Source organism: Rhipicephalus microplus, chromosome 2, assembly GCF_043290135.1.
Source record: "Rhipicephalus microplus isolate Deutch F79 chromosome 2, USDA_Rmic, whole genome shotgun sequence".
In the NCBI taxonomy this organism is placed as follows: Eukaryota; Metazoa; Arthropoda; class Arachnida; order Ixodida; family Ixodidae; genus Rhipicephalus; species Rhipicephalus microplus.
Genome location: NC_134701.1, coordinates 272,752,336 through 272,776,007, shown reverse-complemented (window position 1 = coordinate 272,776,007; position 23,672 = coordinate 272,752,336). Strand labels below are relative to the sequence as shown.

Sequence of the window (23,672 nt, the reverse complement as noted above, 5' to 3'; positions counted from 1 at the left end):
GAGCGGGTCAGGGGGAGCATTTTATTACTTTACACTATATATATATATATATATATATATATATATATATATATATATATATATATATATATATATATATATATATAACAAGGGTTTAGCCTGAGGACGTTGTTTTGCTCGTGAAATCTGTACACACACACATACACACACACACACACATATATATATATATATTGTAACGGGGTTTATTGGCAGCGCAGAACGCAGAAAGCGAAACAGTCAGCAGCGTCCGGCCAAGCGCAGCAAGCACGAGCTTACGCTGATGGCGATGCCTCTGATGCGATATATATATATATATATATATATATATATATATATATATATATATATATATATATATATATATATATATATATATATATATATATATATATATATATATATATATATATATATATATATATATATATATAACAAGAGTTTAGTCGACCCCCCCCCCCCATGGTGGTCTAGTGGCTAAGGTACTCGGCTGCTGACCCACAGCCACAGGTCGCGGGTTCGTATCCCGGCTGCGGCGGCTGCATTTCCGATGGAGGCGGAGAAGTTGTAGGCCCGTGTGCTCAGATTTGGGTGCACGTTAAAGAACCCCAGGTGGTCGAAATTTCCGGAGCCCTCCACTACGGCGTCTCTCATAATCATATGGTGGTTTTGGGACGTTAAACCCCACATATAAATCAATCAAGGGTTCAGTCATAGGACGTTGTTTTGCTCGTGAAATCTGTACACTTGAGATCGCAGGTGCCTCGGTGGGGAATGTCGCTGGCTATAGTGTCAGTAACGTTTTGCGAGGTAACAAACCACGCGTGCTCAGCGAAAATTGCAGTGCGGACAATTCTCGGTAGACAAATATTGAACGAGTGAGTTACTGGTAGACAAAACGACGCCTGATTTGTTTTGATGCTGGCTAGCCTGCCAGTACTAGCCAATGCTATCATTGGACGCGATGTACAGTAGTGAAAAAGACGCTTTCTGAAAGAGTAGGAGGATTACGTGGTGGCTAACTTTGTAATGAAAGCACCCTAGGTGACTCTAGGAAAGTATTATCAGTAAACAATGTTTCAGAACGATACAAAGCCGACTTTAAGCCGCCTGTATATTCTTACGAAACTTAGAAGCGTCTGAGAATTGGGGCAGCATGCTTGTTGTGTCGGGCGACATTCGGAGACTACGTAGATTATGCAGAAAATAAGATAAAAAATTCATTTAGCAAATTCACGGTGGGGGTTCAAACTCAAGTCACTCACGTCCTGCTCAATGGTTCTTCACTCTGTGAAGGGGATTATGCTATGGAAAGCTGCAATAGCGCAAATGAGCGCGAACGATCATAAGATGATAGCCAGCTTTGCTTTATCACAGTTGTCTTGTAGCATACCTTGTATAGAAAGTTAGAAAGTTACATGAAAAGTTGCGTAGTATCAGTTATCGTTGCCGTTGCGAATAGCATAACGGTGAATAGACGTTGCCATGTGAAGTTTGTGAAAACGCGCCAAATATTCTTAGAAGAATGAGATAAATATAGAAACATCATGCAAAACTCGCCAAGTGCCTTAACGCCCGTGCCTAGATAGGGGGGTTTCCTTTACACCACTTCCGGTTGAGGAGAGCAAAAGCGAGACTGTGGCAGGAGAGAGCAGTTGACATGGACAGGAGCAAAAAGGAGGAGCTCGATTGGCGCTTCTCTCTACACCTCGCATACGTTCTGGAATCTTTGCCTCGCATCGCCTCTCTGGTATACAATGGTGTAGGTCATCTTTAGCAATGTGATGTAACCAGACTTCGTGACTTCAAAGTCAGTAAAACTGCTTGAAATATTTAAAGTTTATGTTTATTTGTTGTACCTATGTGTTGACGTCAAGTACCAAGCTTTGCGCGTGCTTTACACCCACAGCTGAGGTCCCATGGCTGAAACAGGCGAGGAAAGAGGCCGCTAGGCAACCATCACCAACCCCTGTGCCGCTTCCGCGGGATGACGCGCTATGCAGAATTCTCAACGATGCCGAAGTGAAGGTCAGCGTTGAGAGGCACCCCTCTGCCGCGAGTGATGACACAAAGAAGGCTGCACGTCTACCACCAAGGTATTTGTGCGCGCCTCGTCCTCGCGCTGTTTGATATGGGCGGTTTGGGGCCGGCATCGTCGCAGCCCGCCAAATCTAGCTTCGATAAGCAGAGTGAACATTTTATCGGAATCATTGTAGAATACCAAATACTTTGAACCGATCGCTAAACACATTTTTCTAAACGCAAGTGCAAACACAAGCGCCAAGCGACAAAGTGATAATGGCGATGACCCGCAATATTTTTCCATTTAGTGAAAAATACGGAGATAAAAATACTTCGCGTGAGCCATCATAGGTTATTAATGTATGCTAGCAGGCCTAATTGTAAGAATGACTCAATTGAGGCTGTATATTTTAGGGAATGAGGGTATAACTAGTATACTTGTGTAATTCTTTTGGTATAGTAGCAACAAATCAGTATGTAACACAATAAACTGGAAGCAACTAGGTACATTAATAGTGTCGCTAAAGCGCAAAGGGACGCGTGGAAAGAATGCACACAGAACGAGGGCTAACTATCACAGCTCGCCATTTGCACATCGCTGCTCGGTCACTAAGGACGACGCTCGAAATACCCAAGACGAATGAAGTTAACAGCTGCTATACAGTTGTTACCACTTCGTGTTGAATCAGCGCGCTTGAAGTTTAGTCTGTACCAGCGCCTCGTTTCAAACACTGTGACTTGGGGAGTGACCATCTCCACCTCCTTCATCGTGTGGAGTTCGATGCATTGTTTGCCCGGCGTTACACATCGTGAATGGGTACAGAAATTGGCCACATTTCAGTGCGCGTTTCGGGAGCGCTTACACATGCGCTTACTTTGAACTAATCATTTATTCACAAAACTACATGTTTAGAACACTTTCTTCACCACTTTACAAGACTGTGATGCTCGTGTCACGTGTACATGCTGAGAAATCGCACATCTTCAGGAGCCTTTCTGTGCTACATTTTGCAACAATGTGGCGCTGCTGTACACGACGTCAACCAATTAGGAGAGTCATTATGCAAATGGAATCTCTCTATCCCACGTGCACTTACACCAGCGCCTGGGCCTGCCATGATTAGTATTTCGTCCAAACAGAGTACCGCGTTGCTTCTTTTACAGAACAGCTTAATGTCAGATTGAGCTGCTGGTACTGCGCTCAGTCACAAAAGATCAATATTTCGGCAAGAGTACCTTCATGCGGTAATGGTGACTCACGTACACTGCCGTTGCCATCGTGGCAGCAGCTGACAGGCGTTCTGGACACCTTATAGATTCTTCGTGACAGCGGTAGCGCTGGATCGAAGCGTGCCGAGTTCGTTCTCGCCGTCTGAACACGAAACGCAATCGAAGGGGGGTAGTCGAAAATAGCAGCTCCTGGGCAGCGGGTTCAAGACACACGCTCAAGTGCCCATGTGTAGTTCTGCTAGATGGACTTCTAAATTGCCAGACTGAGCAGGATGGCAAAAAATGTGGCTAATGATCAACAAAAGAAATCGTCACACGCCATCTTACACTCACTGGCTTACACCAATAAATCAATCAATCAATCAATCAATCAATCAATCAATCAATCAATCAATCAATCAATCGATTGCTAAGTGTTGTTACGGTTAGGCACCTGCGTTATCGAAGAGAACGTAAACCTGAGAAACGTTTGCAATCGACAATGGTGGTATGGGAGTCGGTGAACCAAGGATCACTCTTTTTGAAAATAGATTGTTTACTTGCTGTGCTAATTCACACGAGGCAGTGCCGCGTCTTAATTTGGTGCCGTTAAGGAGTCATGTTTGTTCTTTATTCGTCCTATTATCTTAATAAACTGTGCTCAGTTGCCCGTGAGTGTTGTGTGCTTCTCTTGCATAGCTAATTTTTTGCTTTTTTTCATTCGAAGTCCCCTAGCATTGCCTTGCAAATTCAAGTTTCATATCTTTTATTAGAGTGTTTTTTGTCGTTTTTGTCTTGTATATACTGTTTTTATTTTATGCTAATAGATTTATTATTTTCTTGGCTTGAACAGTGAAAATGCCCATATTTATTGTTTTGTATTTTTATGTATTTATTCTTATGGTAGTCGCACAACATATCTAGTATGAATTTGTAGCATCCTTTTATTTCTTTTTAGTACAAGCGTTACTACGAAATAGTTTTTCATGTCTCTTTTTTTGTTCACTATATACAAATGACACACCCACTCCAAACAATTTGTTAAGTGACTCATTGTAATAATTAACCATGTCTTCTTGAAGCTGTCCACTTGCTTGTACCGAGGGTCTGGAGTATGTAATACTCCAGACCCTCGGTCTATAAATAAATAAATAAATAAATAAATAAATAAATAAATAAATAAATAAATAAATAAATAAATAAATAAATAAATAAATAAATAAATAAATAAATAAATAAATACATAAATAAATAAATAAATAAATAAATAAATAAATAAATAAATAAATAAATAAATAAATAAATAAATAACCTAAGCAAGCAGGCCCTTAAGCAAATCCTACTACAAAACAAAACATGCTTTATTTTTGCCTGTCAGGTTTATCCGAGAACACAGAAATTCCGGTTCACAAACATCTGGCCCCCCACTTGGCAAGTTGCGGGAGGCGAGTAGGGTAGACTCCACCACCGAGGACTCGTTCATGAGGGAGATTCGGTTCAAGATGAGAGCCTCCTCCGTACCCATCGTCAGCGTTCAGGAGCGTGCCATGTCCACCGACATCGTGCGTACCACCGACACCGCTGTGCAGCTCGACAATGCTGGCCTGGAGATGGTCGACAAATCGCAGCAGATGTCCGAGCTGCCCAGCCTATGTGAGTCCTACCGGTACACACAATGATGGCTTACGTCATGCCACCTAAAAAAAAAAAAATTCCAGCCATCGCACAACTATGTTTTAAAATACAAATGGAAACAGACTCTTGTCAGGAGCTAATTGGTAGCATGTCATGAACGAATAAATCTGCCGCGCAAAGTATGCGACGACAAAGAGCACAAGAACAATGCCCCAGCTTCGCCCAGTGTGAAATCAGCTCATTATATAGGAGGGGTGCGTGGCTGAAGTACATGTCCTTTCGATAAAGATTGCAACAGCTAGGGTCATATTGGCCGTTGAATTTGAAGGTTATTGAATATATCCTAATTTTCAATATTACCGATGAATGCTTATCAAATTTTTTGGATTTATCCAAAGATATGCAGGACTACCTTACCTGTTTCGTAGATCCTGATTGTTCTGGTGCGGAGACACTATGGTGTGTCACGCGACTAGTTCGGTTGCCTTAGTCTTAAACATATGAGTTTAAGTTTTGTAGTTGCGAGTTAGAGCCTGTGTCCTGTCTTCTTCCCGGGTCCTCGTCTGTTTTAGCGCTGTTGTTCCTTCAAGGTGAATTACGACCAACTAGCCCAAGTTTGTCTTCTAGTCCTACCCATACGGTATTTACCGAGTGTTTTCGTTTTCAAACTGAGAAACTGTTACGATATAGCTTGAATTCTACAATGCACTGCATCCCCGAAATGACAAGCTTTTATAGTGGCGTAGAGCAGGACGTTCATATATAGGCATTTTCGTTTTCTTGTATTACTCACTTTGCAGATACAGAGCTCAAAGTTGGCGCTACAGTGCACAAGCTGATCCAAAAGGCGAAGTCACAGCAGGTACCTGCAAGCACGAGCGAACAGCAAGATAAAAGAGTAGTGGAAGGTTCATTCGGATCTCGGCAAGTTTCCAGGAAAGAAGACAAGATACAAAAACGAGACAAGTTTGACGAGGCGTCATCGAAAGAAGCGCAACGAATAAAACCGAACAAGATACCCGAGAGGCGTCTGAGCTTCCTGAAGCGTATGTTCCCCGGTTCGTCAGCGAGCAAAACGCACACGAGTGTTTCGAAAGAACGACCGCCCGTGCCGCTACCGGCACAGATGATCACAGAACGTACGCTGAAGGCGGGCGACGTATCACGCACTTCAGAAGTGAAGCCTACGGATGTCTCGAAAAAAGACACTAGAAATCTGAAATCTAAGTTGCCGACTACACTTTCCCAAAAAGCCGGAGAATCAAGTAGCGTTCCCACAGAGCCAACGAGAATCCCGGCTTTTAAAGACGTCCTCCAAGAACTAGTCAAGCATTATGCAGAGAAGCAGGCCTCGAAGGCCTTAATAGAAAACGTGGCTCGTAAGGAGGTTGCGGAGAAGACGTCGTCCCGGTTTATGGGGCTCGGCTTGGCGGTACCTGCAACCATGACGCCACTTTCCTTGACGTCCAAGACAGATACCCTCCAGAAAGGAAGCGTAAGGCAAAACCCGTTTCTCCTCAAGGATCTGGAGACAATGAAATCCCCATCGCCGCCAATGTCTCCGCGGTTCTACACAAGGACAGTGGACGATTCCGACATGCTTTGCCCGACAGTCCAGGGATTTATTCACGCGCGAGAAAGTCGACGAGTTGCGAGCCGAGCGCGCATTGATGACCTGCGGAGGCGAGTAGAATCCGTGGCCGAAGCTCCAACTGGCTCGCCAAACTTTGCAACGACAACAATTGCGGAGGAGACCGAAGTTCCGGTCGCCAAGGGCTTCCCGCGTCCGCACGCAAACGTGCAAGTCGAAAAGAAGCACGTGCAGCGTGCCGAGCGCGAAATTGCTTGCAGGCCGCAAAGTTCGTGTCAGGCGATCACCACCGTGGGCAACAAGCCGTTCAAGGTTTGTCCGTGGGGAGATAGCTTCAGCGCTACAGATGAGACTCCATCAGTGGAAAGCAGGATGGAAGGCAATGTCCCCCGGAACAGTCAACCAGCACAGATCCTCTCTCTGAAGCAAGAACTGGAGGCCGCTGACCCTTCAGCTGGACTAAACCTGGAGCAAACGTTCATGGCCCCCAGAATAGACGCTAACTGGAGTATCACAACTCCAGAGGCTGTACTAGGAAGCATGGACGTGGAATCGAGTGAAACGTCCGTGGGAGGCCTTCGTGCCACCGTTAAGCGATCTGTCAACGTGGCATCTCAAATTATTGTGCCGTACGAGCAAGATACGCGAGTGATTCCTGCCCTGAAGAGCAAGAAAGGCAAATGGAATAAGGGCAAGAAGAAAGTCAATTTTCAGGAGAAACCCTTCACTGATGTTCTCGCAGAGATTGAGGACGATTACGAAGAGTTCGAAAAAAAAGCAGCATCGAGGCAAGGTAAGCAGGGTTAGTACACGGAACTTTCAGGCTAACTTGCGAATGGCTGGAGAAGTTTTTACATTCAAGTTGCATACATAAAAGTTTTTTGCCATATATAGCGACTTTAATGTAGTCTAACTGTATGAAGATGAAGTAATATTAGCTGAGCAGTGACAGAAGGACCCTTGTTTATTTAAACGACCAGAACAGCTCAGAACATGAATTGAAATAATGAAAAGATTGTTTGTGGTATCGTATAAAACGAACACTTTTAAATGCGAAGCATTTCTTAGCGAACTTGGCGACTTTGAGCATAATCTATCTATCTATCTATCTATCTATCTATCTATCTATCTATCTATCTATCTATCTATCTATCTATCTATCTATCTATCTATCTATCTATCTATCTATCTATCTATCTATCTATCTATCTATCTATCTATCTATCTATCTATCTATCTATCTATCTATCTATCTATCTATCTATCTATCTGTCTGTCTGTCTGTCTGTCTGTCTGTCTGTCTGTCTGTCTGTCTGTCTGTCTGTCTGTCTGTCTGTCTGTCTGTCTGTCTGTCTGTCTGTCTGTCCGCCCGCCCGCCCGCCCGCCCGCCCGCCCGCCCGTCCGTCCGTCCGTCCGTCCGTCCGTCCGTCCGTCTGTCTGTCTATGACTTTTAGCCCTCCTGGCCGTTTCGATAATGGTATCGATACCAAACTTGGTATGGCATAGCATGACTGTATGAAGAACACACTTGACTAGTCATAACATGATAATCATGACATGCATGTCATGAATGTCATGATTTACATTTCATGGTGCTGCAGCTGTTTCGGTGGTTTCGTTCACATAACATGTTGCAAAACTGGTATGGTATGACATGATTGCACGACAAACACATGCGATAGACCCTAACATGAAAATGATGACATGCGTGTCATATAACAACTTGACTACATGCCACGCTCATGATACGCTCACAAGTGTTTCGCTAGCATCACATATACCAAATTTTGTATTACGCGACGTGAATGAATGACGAAGGTATGATACTGGTCAGTCATGCAAGAACATGACTGCATGCTACGCTCATAATGCGCTCGTGGCTGTTTTGCTAGCTTCACATATACCAAACTCGGTATTACGTGACGCGAACTGACGACATAGGTAACTGATACATCCAAACATGATAATCACGACATGCGTGCCATGTAAGAACTTTACTACATGCCACATTCATGATACGCTCACGACCATTTCGCTAGCTTCACATATGCCAAATTTGGTATTACGTGACACCAATGGATGAAGAAGGTATGTCACAGGTGCAAACATGATTATCATGAGATGCGTGTCAAGTGAGGACATGAATACTGGCCACAATCAAGGCGCCAATACATTTCGACTTGACGTGGTGCGCGTGCTCGCCGGCGTTCATTTCGTCGTGTAACGCCGGCGTTGCCACGCGGGGCATCGGTCCTGCCATATACTCGCAGGCGCGCACCGCGCTGCGTTGCTTTGAAGCATGCGCGTTTCAGCGCGTCCGGCGTCCCTAGTAACGCAAAGAGGTAGTGCATCAGCGCGAAATGCAGCATGCGTCATTTCGCACCAGTTGTCGTCGGGCCGCGCCGACGAACGCTAATCGCGCCTGGCGTCAGACTATAGAGTGCTCGCATTTTGCTAAGGTTGCGTCGCTGTGCCCAGCGTGCGCGCGCGTCAACGCCTACTTGCTGTATATTGGGCCTTTCATGATGCGCTCGTGGCCATTTTGTAGCTCCACATATACTAAATTTGGTGTTACGTGACGTCAATGGATGACGAAATATATGACTGGTGCAAACATGATAGTCCTGACACGCGTGTCATGTAAGTACATGACAACATACCACGTTCATAGCGTGATCACGGCCGTTTCGCTAGCTCCACATATACTAAATTTGATGTCACGTGATGTGACGAAGGTAAACACATCAAAACATCATAATCGTGACACGGAAGCCATGTACGGCATCATTTACCTCCACCTCGTAACGTTGTGCCGATTTTAAAGTGACATATCAACATTTATCATTCGTGCTTAACATATCACCGATTCCCACAGTACGTGGGATCTGTCAATTTTTTTTTATTTTTCTCATTCAAACCTACTGATGGCAACTCTCGCGGCAAAGAATTGAAGGTGTACATGCGAAATCATGTGACCTTTTACTGTTTGACGCTATGTAATTGTCTGTATACATGCTGAAATGCAGCAAGTGTTTCATTGTATAATATTTTACCTTAAACGGGCAAATATACCCACGTTTGTACTGAGCAGAACAGTGGCACGGCCTTCGCTTGACGTGCAATTCGATGCTCATGAGTGACAGTACGTTGTTAGCTGAAGGCCTATGCCGACTAAATTGAAAGTGCAAAAAGCACCTCTTGGCTTCCTCATAATCAAAAACGGCTGAATATGTCTGTGTGAAGGTGGTTAACTAGATCCATTCCCTCCTGTAAAAGCCGATCCCTAAGCGTAATTGATTGTTTGCTAGGAGGGCTATCGGCATCGTTATCAGCATCACTTTTCGCTTTCCAGTCTTACTTGAGAACGCCTACGAACATATCAAGATATTCTTGAGATACAAAAATACCTCTTACTAAATAAGCACTTGCTTTAAGGATCAACCGTGGCAGCTACAAACACTACGAAGGCTGAGATTTCTATTGTGCCGTCAAAAACTGTGTTGAGGAGAATCGGCTGTCAGCACCTCCAAAGTAGTCCTCTTGCACATCAGTGAATATACGTAACTGGCGTAAATGTGAGATTTGATAATATAATAGGGGGAAAAATGTGGTTTCTATAGCGTAATTACTGCGTTTTTGACATGACCCGATCCCGTCCGTGGGGGCTGCATTTCAATGAAGGCGAAATGCTTGAGGCCAGTGCAGTTATATTTAGTTGCACGTTAAAGAACACCAAACGGTCGAAATTTTCGGATCCGCCTGTTACGGTGTTCCTCATCATATCCTCGTTTTGAATTGTAAAAACGCAACAGTTATTATTACTGACATGACACGATGACGAGCATTAGCATGTGCACGTTCACAGTATACTGATTGACTCCGAAAGTTTTTGTTATAACTTCGTTTCTTTCTTTCTCGCAGATGACTTTAACGTTCGTGCAGACAATGATAGTGTGGCCGAAGCATCCGTTAAAAGCAGTGCAAGTGAAGAAGACGATGACGGTACTGGTTATGCTTTCGTCGAATATTGTGCAGAGGCTGCAAAGGAGAGAGGAATCGAACATCCAGGGAAGGAACCCATCGAAGCACAGACACGCCTTCCTTTGGCTCAAGGTGAAGCTGGTCATAACACTCGGCTAGCCATTCAACAAAGCAGTTTTCAAATCTATCAAATGATGCAAGGTGGAAACCTGATCGAGCTGGCAACGTCTTCAAGGCATCTATCGGTGACGCCGTCAAGAACGGTGAGCCATCCATTCTGCCGCTCTGATGAAGGGCCTCTGCTTCCGTCAGCTTCGACGACGCTGTCGTTCTTGTCCTCAGACTCGAACGTTAGCGTTGGTCACCGGGCGACAGATTTGACGTGCTTGCACGCTCTCACCGAGCTGGCAGCTCCTTATGAAGAGATCGGTGATGGGAAGTCGCAGAGCGGGGTCGCGAACCTTCCGGTTACGCGGAAGCCCGAGCCCCCTGCGCCTCTGGAGCTTCACCATCGCCAGCTAGAACCGCAGCTACACCCGCGGCAGCAGTACCAGGCAGGGGAACATCCGCCCCAGCAGCAGTGTCAGGGGAAACTGAGACCGTCACCATCGCAGTCGCCTTCCGGCGAAGAGAAGTCTGCACGATCGTCTCGCCGCAGCCGCATGCTGGAGCAGGCCAGGTGCCAGGACGGCGTAGAAAACCGGAGCGCACGTCCGCCCAAGCGGCCGAACACGGGTGACCGCCAGCGCATGGGCCGCTTCACCGCCAAGGAACGCCGCTGGGGTGACGACATTCTCCGTGTCATTATGATGGGCAACAAGCACTACCTTCGCGAGCGGTCGCTCTCGACTCCGCGCCCTCGGTCAGCCTCGATTATTGGCGCAGCGCCGCTTTTGGACGAGACGCAGTACATCACCCAGCAAATTGAACAAACGCACGCCGCCGTCAGCGACGCTGACCACGCCTGCCCATCTCCCGAGCTGCGTCAAGCCGCACTAACTGCCCAGGTGGTAGCGACGGAAGTGCGCTCCCAGGACTCTTCAGCCGGCGCCGTCAGCGGGTTAGTACAGCCATGGACGGATCAACGCGTGTTATCACCGACATCGCCGTCAGGTCAGATGTCACCACGGTCGTCACAGAGGATGTGTTCAAGGCCTCCGTCCTCTTTAGTGTCGCCAGACCCACATGGCGCCAGACATGTCACGTGGGGTCCCGGTGGAGAGCAGCGTAAGATGGACACAATTGCCGAAGCAGTCTGCGAAATCGAGCTAAAAGACCCGCAGGCAGTCATGGGTGCCCTGGCACTCAAGGTATCGGAGCTGGAGACTGCTGGTGATGTGTTCAGCGGTGACAGTCTCGCCAAGAGCCCGATCCAGGTGGTAGTGGTCGACGACAACGAGAACCTGGCCCCCAGCCTGGCGTCCGGCTTAGGCACCGAGAGCCGACTGACACCCATCTGCCCTCAATGGGATGTGTGCGAGCGTGACCTGATGGCGTCTGTTAAGATGCTGTCTGCAGCCGTCGGCACACCAGAGTCGTTCGAGAAGTCAATCGAGTTGCCTTCTCCCGAGGGTCTGCTAATGTCGGAGACCTCGACGATGCCAAGCCGCGTGGACACCGTGGGTCTGAGCTCCGTCGGTGGTAGCGTCGTCCTGGATGCTTGCGCCAGCGCGCTTTCATACACCAGGACCGGGAGCTCCAAGAACGTGCGCAGCAGGCGGCTCTCTACCAAGTTATTGGAGGGCCCCTGCTTCGAATCCATATACAATTCCATCCTGCAGCCCGGTTCTTCGCCGGTCGTTTCGCTCAGCATCCCTGGACTCGGTTCTCAAGATTTCACGGCCTTTTATGGACCCCGACACCGGCTGAGTGGACCGACGTTCGAGCAGTCGACGTTCTCGTGCCGCACCGATGGCTCCAAAATCGATGCTGGTTCGGCAGACGCTGCGACAACGTCGGGATCAGCGAGCTTCGTCCCGGATACGCAGGAGCACGGTGGCTTCGATGAAGTTCATGCGAGGCGGCGCGTGGACACCACCGCGATCCGAAGCCAGGAGCCAATGAACAGCATGCCTCCGCCGACTGATAGGCCGCGGCGTAGGAGTGGCAGCCGCCGCAGTGGTAGCCGACGCAGAGCGAGCCAGAATCCGAGGTCTGGCACTCTGTCGCGACAGGTTTCTTCGGCAGCGTTGCCCGAGGGAAGTGTGGTAGAGGTGATTGCCACCGAGTCGAAAGGCAGTAAGTGGAGATTCTCGGATTCAGGGTCAGAACTCACAAAGCTTCTCTTTCTTGGCCACCGTATACATATATTTAAGAATAAGAGTCTTCTTTTATAATTGATCTGTACCAGTTCTTACGCGCAAGTAGCTTAGTAATGCAGGCCACTTAGTTGGTACTCACAAAGCGCTCAGTAAATTAGAACTGTTTGGAGAAACACCACCCGTCGGTGAGGCTGACCAGCTTTGATTATGAATCCAGCATTTGATGAACTGAGAAAAAAAACAGATATGCCTTATGAAAAGAAACCTAATTGTCGTGCGAGTGTTGTCTGGGGTTATGTAGTACAACATTCATCTTTCAGTCAAGTAAATAGAAATGACAGAACTGACTTCATTACGTTATATACTATTGGAATTGATTTCAGTACCGATAGACTTTTTTACACCTATGAAGAAATCTAAGCAATGTCGGTATAAATGTGGCCGTATACTGTCCGACTTCAACACTGTGCCATAAACCGAAGCTACGATGGCGGTGGTTTCCGAATTCCTATATTCTCCATAAGATATCTTAGACAAATAGAATTTGGGGTAATGGAGAATTGAAATTCCAACTACACATTTTAGCCTATTGATAAAGCCAGTAAAAAAAAAAGCAACCGACGTCATATTTTAATGATATTTACCATCGGCATCTGCGAATTCAAATTCTGTTGCCATAGAACAAAACAATTGGTGTCGCATTTCCAGATGTGCTTGTGCACGCTTGTTAATTAACCTACCGAATGACCCAGATCAATAGGAAAGCTGCCAATTTCTTTGTCAATAAATACAACGGTAACGTAGAAAGCTGTTTCAAAGACCGATTACTATTTTGTCGTTACATGCCCCTAAAGAACCTATTTAAAACACATCAACGAGAAATTAAAATGAGGAAATTGCCAACGAAAAAGTCGCTTATCATATGAACTAGGTCTCGAATGCTCTCCTGCAGTGTTTGCTATCGAGCAAGATACTCGGACCGAGAACATCCTAGTGCAACATTTTTCGTTGTTGTTGCTTTTCTTGCTTGGTGAAGGACCAGCTGCTGTGGATGTGGACAGTGAAGAGGACCGCTCGTCATTCTTCTCCTTCGAGGAGTCGGTGTCCGAGACGTCCTTGGTGCCGGACGCCACAAACCTGGACTGGTCGGCCACGTCGTACGCCTCGCGCAGCCGCTCGGACATTGCGTGAGGGGTTAACGGTGAGTGGTCTTGCATGACGTGCCTATACGCTTCCGACTCGTCAACCTTGCAGTCCTGAAAGTAAAGTTCTGCTTTAAAGATGTATCGATTGATCGATCGAAATCATTCAATCAATCATTCATATTAAAAAAATAAATGAATAAATTCATTAGCGTTCGTTATCAGACGCAGCATGATACTTATATGTATGGTCGAAGCAGCCTAGCGCCTTGACAATGCATGCATGGCCACGCTGACATCACAAAATATCTTGACATTGTTATTTTCCCATGTATAATAACCCAGTAAACATTTCATAATAGGCCCGTGTCACTTGCCCCCTAAGGGGGGATTGAGCGCTGCCTCCGGATATTAATAAAGTTTTTTGCCTGCCTGCCTACCATGCAGGCTGTGTTGGCCACGTTGAGTGCCATTGTTGGTGCGTACGTAGATACTAGCCCACGGTTTGCCTAATGTAGCCATTAGATATACGCAAATTCATACGTAACTCGCATTGAAGTCAGGTGCACTTGCTTTTTAAGTACATTACTTAACAATTAAGGTCTTCTAATGCCAACGGCTATACGAAGCATACATTTACGATTAATGAGCAGCGTAGTCTTTAAGTTAGTAGAGTGATACTTTGAGCCAGTTGGTTTTGCGTAATGAAGTGTACGTACATAGTGGAGTAGTGTGCCCGTCTTGAGTTTGCGTTGTACGTACTTCATTAGGGTCTATAAGGCCGTAATGTGCGAGTTGCACAACGTCAGTGAAGGTGCGTCGCTGGGGCTTCCTTACGCAGCTCGGCCCTTGTCTCTGCCAATGCCTTTGCTGCGAGCGTCCCAGGCCCACGCTCAGCCGAAAGCCCGTGGCGAGCATCGTGGACAACGCATCGGCCGGTCCGATCCGTTGAGAGTTCGCCTGTCCGGGATAGCTGCGGTGGGCTCAACTAATTAGCTGCGGTATTGCGGTGAACAACGCAACCTTCTTCAATAAATGAGCTTATAAGCAACTTTTTGACTGTTTGAGAAAAAGAGAAACAACTGTATTTTAGCCATAGTTTGCGTGTTTGGCATATCAGAAAGATATATCGTCAAGTAGAGATAAAGGACAGAAATAGTGAAAAAATTAGGTCATTCTGCCTGAACAGACAGAGAGATTGAACACTAATTTACATTTTGCTTTGTTATAGTAAGATTGATTTTTTTATGTAGATATGACATTAGTCCAACATAAAAAGAACAATTTCGTTTTGTTTTCTTGGGAGCTGGTGGCACACATGTCAGCGCCCCGTTATAAAAGGCACGCTCATAGCATCCATCCATCTATCCCATCCATCATCGTAAACGGATATGTGTCATAGACGTTGGGTAAATTCTCACCACTGGTCAACTAACACTGAAGAAAGCAAGAACTACGTACCATTGTTTTTTTAAGGAAAAATAAAACAAAACCAATATCGCTGCAAAGCAGTCGCGGTGCGCGAGCCGTCAATTCACACGAGGAAATGGTTCGAGCAGAGAAAAAGAAATGCTGCGAGGAGAAAACGAGAGAATATCGGGGAACGGGAAACGGGGAATATCGGGGAACAGGAAAGACAACGGCGGCTGCGGTAAGACTCCGAGGAAGCGATAGAAAGCCCACGCCAAGGACGACGTGCCCGTAGATTTCTGAAAGATGCGAGGGCTTGGTTTCGGCGCGAGTGTCTGCCTCTTGTATTTAGATATCCTTCTCTCTGTGGTTTCACTCGAACCTCCCTGCGCTAAGAATCGACGTAGAAGCAACCTACCGTCAACTAGCTAAGGCCCATGGAAACAACCTGGAAGAAACGAGAATAATTTTCAAAAAAAAAAAGCGTGCAGTTTCGCAGTTTGAAGCATTGCGAGGCTTAGTGCGAGCTTTGCCATTTCTTTTTGAAAGCCTGTCTTTAGGCGTAATATTCACGGTTCAAAAATACACACGTAAGTTCGCTCCATGCGTGAAGTGTAACAATGAACGGTGCAACTATCCGTAAATTCAGTGGTCAAGGTCGGATGCTCGCCCAGGCCTGAGGCTTGTTGCACTAACAAGTGCCAAACCTGGCCGACTAACCGACCCTGCATAGCGTGTCGTGCTTCCCAAGGCCACCGTTTTACCAGACACTAATCGTGACGTCGGCCAATAACTTCAAGTAGAGCCCGAAAGGTCAGACTCACCCCCGTATTCACAAACGCTCCTTCACTCAAGGGCTCTCCTCGACGAACAAGTCGATGGGAGCGCCGTCCCTTGGCAGACCAAGTCACTGCATATCGGCAATATTCTGCAGAGATTCTTGAGAAGTGCAGGGTCAATTTCAGTCGAGCAGCGGCGCAGTGCTCAACTCAGTCAAGTGAAGGATGTAATTCGTCGAGGAAGTTTTCTGAATACTGTGGTCAGTATTGTTCCGTTGACAAGGAGTGAAATGCTGAGCAAGCTAATTTTATACGTAGCGACGAAAAAAAAAAACAATGCTGGAAGTCACGGCGACGCTTTTTTCGGCATAGCAAGCCGGTTCTCTCTGAATCATCATCCCTCGTCTCCGTTTGAGACGCGGCAGAGCGCTGGCGCGTAATTGTGGGCCACAATAGAAGATCCATATAAGCCCGAGGCTCGCAAGATTCCCGGTGGCACGACAATGCGCTTCGATGAACGCGAGCTGCTTCGTTTCGCACTCGAGCATTCGGAGAAGGGGGCGTAAGTGTTTATTCAACTCTTGGCCAGCCTTCACTGATGGCCGGATACACAGAATAGAATGCTTTCTGGGCCGTCCTTAAGGATCGCGGTTCGTTCAAGCACGGCCATTTTGCCTTCATCTCCATTACTGGTTCGCCTTTTTTTGTCTCGAGGTAGCGGGAAGACTGCAATAGACCACAAGGCAATGATAAGAAAATGGCAATGCTAAGTGCGTGTGTGCGACCCGATTATCTGGCTTACGTAGAAGCGGAATAATGAAGGAACAGGCCCAAAGAGATTACGAAGACGGGGGGATCGAGAAAGGGCGATGACACGTAAACTTGCGCAGCCGTTGGCCACGTGCACAGGACCGCGTGAAAGCAATCAGCACTGTTTACTTTTGTGAAGATAGAGAGTTGCCGTTTTGACTGTGGATTGGCTGTGCTCAAACGGCCTGCGTTCACAATCAGTTCGCTGGCTAAATTTAGTTGGTTCAGGGAGAATATGAAGCAGTGGCGGAATTTGTCTGTACCCTCGCAGTGTTGTCACGCATTCAGAGCCGAACATCCCAAACGTCTGCTTTTTTTAGATCGGATTTGGCGCTTGAAGCTTACCGACAGACCTTAATAAAAGGAAGAAGGTAATAATAATAATAATAATAATAATAATAATAATAATAATAATAATAATAATAATAATAATAATAATAATAATAATAATAATAATAATAATAATAATAATAATAATAATAATAATAATAATAATAATAATAAATGGGGTTTAACGTCCAAAAGCCATGCTAAGACAATGAGACGCCGTAGTGGAGGGCTCAGGAAATTTCGATCACCGGGAGTTCTTTCTCTTGACGGCCAGCGCAAGCAAGGAACGAGACAAAAGAAAGTAAACGACACAGGTGCTGTCTATCAACTGAAAGTTTAACAAGAAATCTGTCACAATTAAAAGAAAGAAGGTCACTCACAGGACCTGACCACCCTAGGACACTTACTTCGTGCCCTGGCCAAGCACACATGTTGCAGAGGCACAACCTCAGCAACAGAGAGAGCTATTGATGGCTGGCTCACGCACTTGTCTTTCTGTTTTATTATTTCAAAGGCTTCTGCAACCATTCTGAGGGGGAAACAGCGTAAAAACGAGACGAAGAAAGAGTGATTACACAACCCAGGCACTCACGAATAGCTCTGTGTAAATTTATTACACCTGAAAATATATAGCTGAAAACAAAAACAGCATTTAAAGCATCACGTGCACAAAAAGATTTGAAATGCAAGAAGAACGTGCCACTGAGTCAAAATGTCCAAAGTTAACCACTGAAGAGACGTAATCTCTTTTTTTTTTCAGAAGCCCCGCCGCGGTGGTCTAGTGGCTAATGTATTCGGCTGCTGATTCGCAGGTCGCGGGATCAAATCCCGGGGCTGCGGCGGCTGCATTTTCGATGGAGGCGGAAATGTTGTAGTCCCGTGTGCTCAGATTTGGGCGCACGTTAAAGACCCCCAGGTGGTCGAAATTTCCGAAGCCTTGAGGGCACTTTAGAGAGGTGCAACCACACGAGCAACAGTATCATGTACCAACTGGCCCTTCAAGACACCCTTCTGAAACCATGTTAGAACTAGCGCAATACTACCGGGGTTCTGTATCCTGCACCTAATTTAAGGGCCCATGCCTCGGGAATTTTCGCATCCATCGAAAATGTGGTCCTCCATAGCCAGAGATCAAACCAGTGTCCTTCTGTTCAGCAGTCGAGCACCACAGGCACTAGACCACCGTGGCGGGTTCTGGACTTAACAACGCAATCGCCTGATGGGTTTGTTTTGAAACTTGTTGGAACTTTCGCCATTCCTAAGAATTTTTATGTGTATGCGTAATTACACGCCACGGTGGCCTTGTGGTTACGGCGCGGAACTTTTGGTCCGATTGTTACGCGATTGGATTCTGTTCATGGCGGCTGCACTTGCATGAAGAAATCCTAGAGGCCCATATGCTCATATTGAAGTGCACATTAACGAACCCCAGAACCCCCCTCCTCACTACGGCCTCATAATAACATCGTAGTTTTGGGACGTAATACCCCAACAATCATTAATATTGCATCTGTACTCCTACAACTGCTTATTCTCTATAAACGAACAGATCACGCAGATCATTTCGGCTGAAAGGCTCATGCGCAGTATCTGTTATGATGTTTAAAGTGTACCTTCAGCATCAGCCTAGAAAACAGGTTATGGTTTAATGGCTAAGATCGGATGCAGTCCGAAGTTCTCGTTGTTGGAAAACCGATTGAAGCCTGCAGTGGTTGGACATTTGGTACCAATAATTCTGTACAGCACCGTTTACCGGCCCTGAGATCGCACGGAAACCGTAGCGCTATTTTCTTTACGAGCTTTGTAGTAAGAAAAAGAAACATGGCGAAAATGATGATAGAAATGCTGCAACAAAGAATGTACGACTAAAAAAAAAAAACACCCTAAGTACGAGACAAATCGAGATTGTAAAAGCTATTGAGAGACTTCGGAAAACCGAACAACATATATTTCTCAGGGTGCCATTACCTATTGCACGTGTATTGTGACGTAATCCAGCCTGACATCTAGTTCAGCACGGTAAAAAGCTTCGCCACAAGAAACTGCGCACGTTTACATTACGTGGACACTATCTACGATCGTAGCTTTTGCGCACACTTGAAATTATCGTGCATGCCACTATATACGGGGGCAATAAATACGTACAAGTTTCCTTGAAGTTCGGATAGTGAAAACGAGGAAAAGCTTTCTGTTACAATAGTATGAAATGGAGAAAAAACTACGTTTTCCAGATCGCAATGATGGCACTCTGTACGGGCGCGATAAATCTGTATCTATTTCCTTGAAATTGGCATAGGGAAAAAATGCAGAAAGGGGATTTTCGTATAAATCACATTAAATGTTAAAAAAAAGCTTTAGTGTCCCAATCGCATTTTTCTTCAAAATCTGGAGAACGTGCTCTCAAGCACGACCGCCTTTCCAGAGGCGCGCAGATACGAGCGCTCACCGCCAGGGCCCGGAGTGGCGCTGCAGCCGTTCTAGTTCTCCCGCCTTCCTTATTTTTCTTTCCCTTCGGACCCTCTGGCGCACTTTTTTGCCTCCTCCTTAACCTCCTCTCGGGATAGTTTCTCGCGCCCGGTCCTCATTTCACGAAGGGATCAGTCGGCGAGCCGTGCGGCTGGCATGAGGTCGTTCTGGCTCCATCCCCCAGGCGGATTAACCCCAGAGGCCCATTTCCGACTGTGGATTGGCGTCCGAACAGATGACGGATTATCTTCAAAGGTAAAGATGTCTCACTTTTCAATCACCCCGTTGCCGTTGCAACTATTTTTCTTGAAACACGTTGAAAAACGCCTTTTCGAGCAATGATTTTATGGGGATGAACAGTCGCGATGTTTCCTCGTGATATCGTCCGCCATAATTTGAAATTTTCACCAGATGCGCAAAAGCTGAAGCTTTTCAGTGGTATGTTTAAAATAGAGATAAGTCATTCTTGATTTAGCGTCTTTTTTTGTAAATTTCTCCTCCTTTAAAGTTTTTGTCTTGTTTCGACGTAGTTTCTGGCGTACTCTAGGGGAGTTATTTTTTGTCGGAAACAGATATCTCCTTAAACGAAACATAACTTTATATAATTGTAACGGGAAAAGGACAAGTCAATCTGATGACGAAACGTAAACTTTCGAAGGATAACAACTCGAATAACAGAGAAAGCTATCTTTATTCTCTGACAATAGGTGTTACATCCATAGAATTTACCTTCCCGGCAGTTTTATGGAATGAAGTCGTCTGTGCTCATTTCACAGAAATGATTAAGAAAATGAGTCGTAGAAATGAATTGATACTTCCAATTAGCAGTATTGGTCGCAGCTCTCTGTTACCATCGTATTGATTCATAAATGATCACTCCTGCAGTGCGACAACAAGTAGAAAAACTCCTGAAAACCACGAAGTGTACATCTTACTGGGTCAGTTATGCTTATATGGATAAGGAATCAAACTTAAAACGCAGACGAAGTTTATTGTGGCGTAGAATTGAGAAAGCTCTTGAATCTTCGGTTCGCTTGTAAAATACCAGAGAAACACCAAATTTCCGCGACTGTGTTGAGATGAACAGGTACTTTGTTCACATCTATGATATTTTCTGCGACAACACAACTTTGTGTACAGCAATTTGCTTGTATGGTGTGCAGTGTACACAAGGTTATAATTCAGGTTGGTTACAACAAGAACATAAAGGACATTTTCATGCGCACCATTTACAGCAACGTAAGCTGATCTCATAATCACACACAATCCTCGACTCCTGGGATATTTCAAAAGCTTCACGTGCATGCTCTTAAAGTTAAATTGGTGGACATAGCGCAAATATATTTTATCAGGCTCTGAACTGACCTCTCTTTCCTCATGATTATTTTAAGAAAGCAAGCGGTTACCAATTCCTTGCAAGACACGATCAGCCCAACGTTTTCGGTTAATAGATGCGGCGACTCCAGTTGCGGATGTCGTTTTCGGAGGCCATCGCAACCGAGCTTGTACTGTGAAACGGCAGCGTCAGGCGCGAGACTATAATAACTATGTTTACTGATTCACGAGCTCGAATTTCAGAAGTGTCAAGATAGGATCACCAAAGCCAAATTCGGCATCTTTCTTAAACGGAACTTGAGGGGCATGCACATCATCCGCATTAGGGATGTCCGAATAGGAACGTTTGAGGGTGAATAGAGTGCCAATTAATTCTTGCTTCAATAGAATTAAATGTAGGGAAAGAAATGACCTTACATTTTACCGTTGATTGCTGTTTCTTTTATCGTGTCTTTAATTCAACCAATAAAAGTGCAATTGGAGCATCGGGTATGAAATAACAAATCATAGAGTGACGCGATACGTAAGCTACACTGGCGTAACAAGGGGTTGTGTACTTATTACGCACCGCCTCCCCCCCCCCCCCCCCCAAAACAAAGATAACATTCCAATTTCGCAAGTGTTCACGCACGCATACATACACATAAATGAACGTACATGAAACTTAATTGATACACTTCACAACTCCATACCCGAAAATAAATTTGTACTTACGCCCCGGGTAACCTCATTGTTTTATGGCTGTGCCATAGCCGCCTATATTATGGTACTTTTGTGCCAATTTTATCGTTTGCTGGGGGCAGGTGGTAGTTGGATGTTTTGCTTCACTTTGAAATATTTGTATTCACGAATGTTCATTATTGGATTCAAAAATCGAATCAAATAAGAAACCACTCGGTGTAAAATTCCAAAATTTTAAATATCCGGCCACACCGCCGTACCGTCAAGTCAGATTTCATTGATGCCTCAGAAGGAACTCTGGTAGTACTGTATAGTTCAAGGTGCATGGCGTCTTCTCCGTCAGGATAAATACATCTGCTCAGCACGAACTCCCGTGAAACTACCATGGGTGGTTGCAGCTTCAACAATATTGTATCTCATACCTTGGAAAGCCATGTAGCCCGAAACCTCTCTTAAGCTGTTCTGAATGAAATATGGCTTGAAGTTCTCGATACATGAAACGCGAGAATGTTGCGAGGCTTCTTTCTTTTGGTTTTTTTCCCCCACAGAACATGCAGTTCACTTACGAACAAGAGGTTTGGTATTCTCGATGAACTCAAACACAAATATACAACGTTAACTGAGTGTCCGCCTAGTCTAAAAACTTGCTGCGGTCAAAATTTCTAGTCGCAATTTGGGTGGTAGAAAAGGTTTGTGTTGAATGAAATTTCTCGCAACCAAGGTGTATATTTTGGGACCAGGATCACTCACTCACTCACTCACTCACTCACTCACTCACTCAATCAATCAATCAATCAATCAATCAATCAATCAATCAATCAATCAATCAATCAATCATTGAACATTGGGAAATTGGGACTTAGTCTCCTGTTTGGTCTAGTTCGCACAAAAAAGCGTCAATTCGTGCCCACTTTTACTGCTTAACACTTGGGTATAGCAAGGCTTACCGATCGTCACCCCTTCTGGCTGCTTTCGTTTTTAAGGCCCTGGATGCCTCCCTGAACGAGAAAATTGACCGATGTCGTCAACACGAGCGAAGCAAAAAAAAAAAACCCCTTGATGACGTCACAACATTACGTAATCATGACTAATCATTCGCCGAGTTTGGATATGCCACCATGACGGAACTATGACTTCATCGCCTGATGTTGTAGTTAGGTACAAGTTGGGCCGATCTCGGAGGTAGTTCAAAATCAGGTTAGGTGCAGAAAGATTGCATTGCCTCTGATTCTGGAGGCGATGCGAAACCATGTCACGATTGCCGTAGCTTTCGGAAGCAGGTGGGGGAGGGTAAGTACACCGACTCAGAAAAAAAAAAAGAAACCTAGAATGGCTTGGCCTTTGAGTAGTGTTCGGCAAATTCGTGAGTGATCCTGTGATTTGCAGTAGCGATACTTGTATGACGCTAGTGAAAACGAATAGTGTAGCGATGTTTGTGATGTTCTTATTGTTATGCATATTTTCTTCTTCCTCCAATGAGTCGCTTTACTTATATTCGAATGATTTGACTTCTCGGAATCCACTTGTTTCAGCAAAACATCGCGCTTGAGTTGTTTTTGTTTTTCTATATCAGGGCTCAAAGGAAATGATTTTCGGGACTTCTAGGTGGGGGGTAAGTCTTAATTTTGGTTCGTCCTGTGGATTAAGGTTTATTTCTAAATCAGAAGCTAGATTATTTGGGAGAAGTAAAAGAGAGGTATGTTGATGTTCATGTTTCCAAGGACAGATCATATTTCCATATTTCCAGGGGTGGTGATTACGTCAAGCGGCACGAAAAGGGTGCCCTAGTTTCTGCCAAGAATAATGCGCAGCGCCAAAATTCTCAAGTCCCTTCTCATTTACGCTTGGCTGAGCAAGATGGGAGTAGAAAAATGATGTTACCGCATGCGTGAGTGTTCTAAACATTTCGCGAAACTGGTTTGTCGGCCCGTGAACAGGCCATGCATTGTATTGCGGTTGATCAACACAGCTCATTGCTTAAGCAAAAATTAGACTTCATTCACGTAAAAGTATAGCTACA

General features: G+C 45.4%; 1 protein-coding gene across 1 annotated transcript; it reads left to right on the top strand.

Annotated features, from left to right (window-relative positions):
• Positions 1-1,958: 1,958 nt before the first annotated feature.
• Positions 1,959-14,890, top strand: LOC142777340 (uncharacterized). The gene is made up of 6 exons (XM_075881641.1): positions 1,959-2,096; positions 4,610-4,884; positions 5,667-7,250; positions 10,379-12,676; positions 13,736-13,900; positions 14,683-14,890. The coding sequence occupies exons 2-5, from the start codon at positions 4,713-4,715 to the stop codon at positions 13,888-13,890; spliced, it is 4,209 nt and encodes a 1,402-aa protein (XP_075737756.1). The 5' UTR covers positions 1,959-2,096; positions 4,610-4,712; the 3' UTR covers positions 13,891-13,900; positions 14,683-14,890.
• Positions 14,891-23,672: the final 8,782 nt, after the last annotated feature.

Bases quoted from the DNA above. Each gene is read 5' to 3' on its own strand.
- LOC142777340 (XM_075881641.1), top strand. From the start codon at position 4,713: ATGAGGGAGATTCGGTTCAAGATGAGAGCCTCCTCCGTACCCATCGTC. The intron at 4,885-5,666 runs GTGAGTCCTACC...CTCACTTTGCAG, and splicing joins GTCCGAGCTGCCCAGCCTAT to ATACAGAGCTCAAAGTTGGC. The intron at 12,677-13,735 runs GTAAGTGGAGAT...TGCTTGGTGAAG, and splicing joins TGCCACCGAGTCGAAAGGCA to GACCAGCTGCTGTGGATGTG.